The 6,037-nt window shown below is 41.0% G+C and overlaps 1 protein-coding gene across 1 annotated transcript; it reads left to right on the top strand.

Moving 5' to 3' along the window:
* Positions 1–3,625: 3,625 nt before the first annotated feature.
* LOC135596188 (pentatricopeptide repeat-containing protein At1g10270-like) lies at positions 3,626–5,827 on the top strand. Its single transcript, XM_065088146.1, has one exon. The coding sequence runs from the start codon at positions 3,760–3,762 to the stop codon at positions 5,455–5,457; it is 1,698 nt and encodes a 565-aa protein (XP_064944218.1). The 5' UTR covers positions 3,626–3,759; the 3' UTR covers positions 5,458–5,827.
* The last annotated feature ends 210 nt before the right edge of the window (positions 5,828–6,037 follow it).

Below are 6,037 nucleotides of genomic sequence, written 5' to 3'. Positions count from 1 at the left end.
TCCTTCCTCCATGTTGTGTCGAATGCTTTAGAAAGATTTAGTGCTTGTAATGTATGTAAAAGTATCAGTTTGGTGGTGATTTGTTAGAACCATTTGTTAAAGGTTGAGGGACCAAAATATTATCTCATAATTTAGGACATTTATCTAGTAGTTTATTAAAGACTGATGATTTAAAATATCATCTAAAAAATTTATGAATTAAGCATTGATATGATGGTGTTGTATCAGATCTACCCACTAATTAATTTTTTGAAGATATCAGTTAGTCTAACTAGTAAAATTATTAACCTTTGATAAGGTATAAGTATCGAATCTTATTTCTGCAATTTAACTTTGTAAAAAAAAAGTATTTGTCCCTATCAAATTTAACCTTGGATAAGGACAAACACTTTTATCTCAAGCTTAAAGCTCATCAAATTCTAGCCTCAGGAGTCAGACCAGAGATGCACATAATCGAATAGCATTTTGTTTCACACGCAAAGATAACAATACAATCACTTTCTTTGACACCCAAAGAGACTAGAAACCTCAGCCCGTACACAGGAAAAGAAATAGCCACAAAAACAGCCACAAGCTTCCATTTCCCTGGAAGGTAGATATGTTGCCTTGGGAATCGCATACATGCCGTGGATACTATTATAGGCATGTCTTTAGGAGAACTAGAGATGAACTCAGGATCGACGTTGCAAAACTCATCTTATTGGACTCTCTCTCTCTCTCTCTCTCTCTCTCCCTCTCTCTCTCTCTCGTTTAATATAACAGCCTCCCATGTTAGGCCGCCGGAATCATTCCATTTCGTCCTTAATTTTAAACAATCCCACCATTTAGGTTCCCCAACTCCTGTATTCTCAGAGCAGCAACTAAGGCCTGCATGTCGGACATGAATCCGATAAGTTCATGGATACATGTAAAAGCTTAGATTCATACTTCACACCCGGGGTTGGGGTTTCGGGTTATCGGACTCCTCCCAGGAAACTAAACTCTTCCTTCCACCTTCGTGGAAACCAGCGGCCTTTGCCGGATTCACATCCCACGGTGTCCATGGCATGGATGCCACATAGGAAGAGAAGAAGATGTCTTCTCCACCCTTAAATAACTCCATGCATGCATGCGAGTGCAGTCTCTCTTCCATGGCTATAAATATGGCTTCTTTCTCCTTCAAACTATGCAACGGCAAACTTCATCTGCTTCACTCTCCATGGCTAGTTCGTCACCGTCGGACGCCATGAACGCTTACACCCACACTCTTCACCTAGTAAACACCCTTTCTCTCCCTCTCTCTATCTCTATCTCTATCTCACACAGCCAATGCTGAGACTTGCTAACATTTCATGCAGTGCAAGTATTTCTACGATGAGAAAGGAGAGAGCCTCAAAGCTCATCGAACCCGACTACACAGAGTACATATCGGCGCTGCCTGCAGGCAAGCGAACCCAGCTGATGGTGGACGCTGGACCATCCGGTGGCATATCTCCATCCACTCTCTCACTGATTGAGACGCTCAACCTCACCGGCGTCGTCGAGTCGAGACTGGGGAGATCATTGCATGTTGTGGAGCAACTCAGGAACGTTGACTTCGCGGTCGTGGATCACAGAATGGAGTGCTGGAAGTTTGTCGCCACTGTCAGACGCCAACCCTTATGGGTAAGTGCTGGTGTTTCATGTTATCTTATTTAATTAGATAAGATATATTATAGGACTATATGCTTATCTACTTTTATCTCTTATTAGTTTTTATTCTATCGTTTATAGTTATTCTATATAAGACAACACATTTATAGATCGAAAGAAATATATTTTGAATAATCGAAGGGTTTGTATCATAAATTTTATCTATTATAATTTAATTTTAATTTTAATATTAAAATTTATTCGTATAATAAAGACAATAGATTGAGATGCTCAGCCTCATCGACATCATCGAATTAGGCACCAATGACCTTTAGGTCATGATCGATGGTGTGATAATAAGACTAGGTCGCGAAGGGACATGTTCTTATAATTTTGACCTAATCAATCAAAATCTAATTTTGACTCTATTGATAAGACCTAATTAGTCAAAGTGCTATTTTGATGTTCTCATTTCTGATTTTTGACTTTATTTTAACCGAGCCCTAATTATAACATAGTCGACGAGGCTTGCAACTCTGAGTATTTGACACTTAGCAAATGTAATATTCATAATAAGCTTTTTGATTCTTAATCAAGATAGGAACATTGAACTAATAGAGATTTGCTTTGATTATTTTACTTAGATAAGGATCTTTCAATGAAAATGATGGATCAGTTTTTTTTTTTTATAATAATAATCCAACTTTCACTACTAGAAATTTCAAATATTAAAACTGATTTTATACAAAAGTTAGATTTTCTATTTAGTCCCAATATATAGTATTAAATTATAATTTACAGATATTAAATGAGATCATTCATGTTTTTATTTAAATTTTTTATTCATATCTACATAAAATAAGCTAAAATTTAATTCTGATTTTTTTTTTACTTGGTGTAAGATATAACTAATGAATAGTAGGGGTCAAATTTTTTTAAGAATAATGGACCTTAAATTTCATATATTAGAAGTTCAATTTTTTAGTTAATTATGAATTACAATTCATATTTAGTCGTGATAACTTATGTTCTTATTGTTTGACTCATTAAGGACTTAAATTCAACCTTGGTCTAATTCTTGAGCCTGTCATATGAAAATTACATCAAGGATTCAAAAACTATGAAGTGTATTTTTTTTTTATAGGGTTAAGGATGCATGTGTGGGCCCTTTTATTGTGTATCAAGAAATTATTATACTAAAATAAGAATTAACTTAGGGAACAACTGAGAGTTTTAATGACAATATTTGATCATATCATTCAATATATAAATTAATTTAAATAGATTCATTGAGAGTAAAAAAAAATATTACATTAAAATTTTCATGATAATAAATAATTTTTTACATAACAATAACACATTTGGTCAACTCAACTCCTTTTGCCTTAATTATATATCAAGTGAATCCCCTTGCAATGGGGAGGGGATTTAAAACGAGAAAGATTAAATCAACTCCAAATTCCAATAATGAAATCAATATGCTTAATTTATATTTCGAAGCCAAATATTTCTTGTTTAAGTAAATATTCACAAATTTTATGATAAAAGTTTTAAAGAAATTGATGGTTTCGTGTGAAGGATGGAAATTGTAATGTTTCTTTCTGCAATCCCTATTGCCATCTCATAAATGAGAAGGAAAGAGAGATATTAATTTCTTTAATTACAAAAGAAAACAAAACTATTCAAACTCTTTGGCAATCCATTAAAGAATATTAAAGTCGAACTATACGATATATTTTTATAAATAAATATAACTTATGAAATAATTAAATATAACTATAGAATTAACCTAATTACAATACTTCACACCCATCCAAGAATTTGGAGTGCCAATGGAACTCGGTAATTCGGGTTCGGAGCTTTTCATGCGGATCCGATAAGCAATGAGGCCGATAATTAGCCGTTAATATACAGTTATCGGGTTCGGATCATGCTCTAAATCCGATTGGTATTCGATCCGATAATCCGCTGCGTCATCATCCTATAAATAAGATACGATCCGCTCCGCAAACCCTTACAGCAGTAGGGTTTTCTCTTCCTCTTCATTCCCAGTGCCGATCGATTTGCTTCCACAAAAGGGGGGCTCTTTTACTTGGCCCCAGTTTCCCTTTCGCTGCTGCCGTCGCTCCTCCCCTTCTCGCCCTTAACATGTCTTTCTACCGCCACCTCCTCCTCCTCCGCTCCCTCCGCGCGGCCCCCGACCGCTGCCGTCCCCTGCTGTTCGGCGCCCTCTCCGCTCCCTCCCGCCCCTTCGCCTTCTCCTCCGCCGAGGAGGCGGCGGCCGAGCGTCGCCGCCGCAAGCGCCGCCTCCGCATCGAGCCCCCCCTCCACGCCCTCCGCCGCGACCCCAACGCCCCGCGGCCCCCGCGCGACCCCAACGCCCCTCGCCTCCCGGACTCCACCTCCGCCCTCGTCGGCCCCCGCCTCAATCTTCACAACCGCGTCCAGTCCCTCATCCGCGCCGGCGACCTCGACGCGGCGTCCTCCACCGCCCGCCACGCCGTCTTCTCCTCAGTTCGCCCCACCGTCTTCACCTGCAATGCTATCACCGCCTCCATGCTTCGCGCCGGTCGCCTTGATGATGTCGTCGCCCTCTTTTCCTTCTTCTTCAATCAGTCCAACATCGTCCCTAACGTCGTCTCCTATAACATCCTCATCAACGCCCACTGCAACGCTGGCCGCGTCGACGTCGCCCTCGACGTCTACCGCCACGTCCTCGACAACGCCCCCTTTTCCCCCTCCTACGTCACCTATCGCCACCTCACCAAGGGCCTCGTCGATGCGGACCGTATCCAGGAAGCTATCGACCTACTCCGTGAGATGCTCAACCGCGGCCACGGCGCCGACTCCATCGTCTACAACACCCTCATGGCTGGCTTTATCGACCGTGGGAACATGGAGAAGGCCCTGGAGCTCTTTGATGAGCTCCGTGAGCGCTGCCTGGTCTACGATGGGGTCGTGCACTCGACCCTGATGGAGGCTTACTTCAAGCGTGGGATGGACAAGGAGGCGATGGAGTCGTACCAGTCGCTGCTTGACCGACAGTTCAAGATGACCCCCGTCACCTGCAACACCCTCATCGAGACTTTGCTGAAGCACGATAAGTTGGCCGAGGCCAATAAGATGTTTGAGAATATGCTCGAGAACCACACACCACCCAGCTTCACGGCTATCAACACAGACACTTATAATTTGATGGTGAATCAACGTTTCAAGGAAGGGAAGATCTTGGAAGCCATCGAGGTATTCCACCGGCAGCCCAAGAAACCATGCATAATGGACGTCAGCTGCTTCAATAACATCATTGGGAAGCTCTGTGAGAACGGATTGCTTTCTGAGGCAGAAAAGCTGTTCGAAGAAATGCCTGAAAAGTCAGTCAATCCGGATGCAACCACTTATCAGTTTCTGGTCGATGCATGCTTCAGGGAAGGGAGGACAGACGATGCATTGGAGTACTTCAAGAAGACAATCGAGAGTAGTGGGGGAAGCCCTGGCTTTAGGGTTGTTGTGGGATTCTACAACATGATGTTTGAGGGATTGGTGAAGGCAGGGAGGACCAATCAAGCATTGGAGACTTTTGGGAAGATGTGGGAGAGGGGGCTTAAACCAAATAGAACAAGTTATGAGGTTTTGGTTACTCAACTGTGCAAAGAAGGAAACTTGGATGGAGGACGAGAGTTGTTGGAACAGATGCTAAGAAGCCAGATAAATGCTTCCCCTGAATTCACTGCATTTGTGTTTGATACTTTTGGCAATGCAGGACGAAGTCAGGAGATACAAGGGCTGTTTGCTGGGAACTCAGGCAATGTTGCTTCTCAAACAGAACAGGTAGCAGTTATGAACTAGACAGCTTATACCACTCAAAACTTCTCTTCTTGTCCACAGAAGAATTGGCTTCTAAATTTTTCAGAAAGTTATCGTTATGGAAGTGCTTCTACGTGGATTCTTCTGCTATTTTGTTAAAGATAAGTCATGATGGTAGTTATTCTCTCAGGAGCTAGAGTGTAAGGATCTGCATGGTAGGAACTGTTGTACTATGGTGGTGATCTTTGCGTTGACCTGCTCTGGGTTACTTAATGTTCAGTTAAGATGATCTGTTTAATGGTGATCATTTCTAAAAGCTGCTATATATTATCTGATAAACTCTGTACTTTTTAGCAACATGGTATGCCTATTTGTCCTTTGCAAACTTCTAAATATTTTGCTATTGAACTAAGTGCATTATGTCGTTGTCCTTTTGCTATAATAGTTATGCATTGGCAAAATTTCAGATGAAGTGTGTTCTCGTTCTTTTTTTTTTCTTTTGTGATTTGAATTTAACGCATGTGGTATTATTATATTTGGATGTATAAATTTGAAGAGAAGCTTGTTAATAGGACTTGTTTATGTTATCTCAGCATGGTTATGGGCAAGTTTTTGTCATGAA

The sequence above is a fragment of the Musa acuminata genome, chromosome BXJ1-2 (assembly GCF_036884655.1).
Source record: "Musa acuminata AAA Group cultivar baxijiao chromosome BXJ1-2, Cavendish_Baxijiao_AAA, whole genome shotgun sequence".
Classification (NCBI taxonomy): Eukaryota; Viridiplantae; Streptophyta; class Magnoliopsida; order Zingiberales; family Musaceae; genus Musa; species Musa acuminata.
This window is presented reverse-complemented; position numbering and strand designations above follow the sequence as displayed.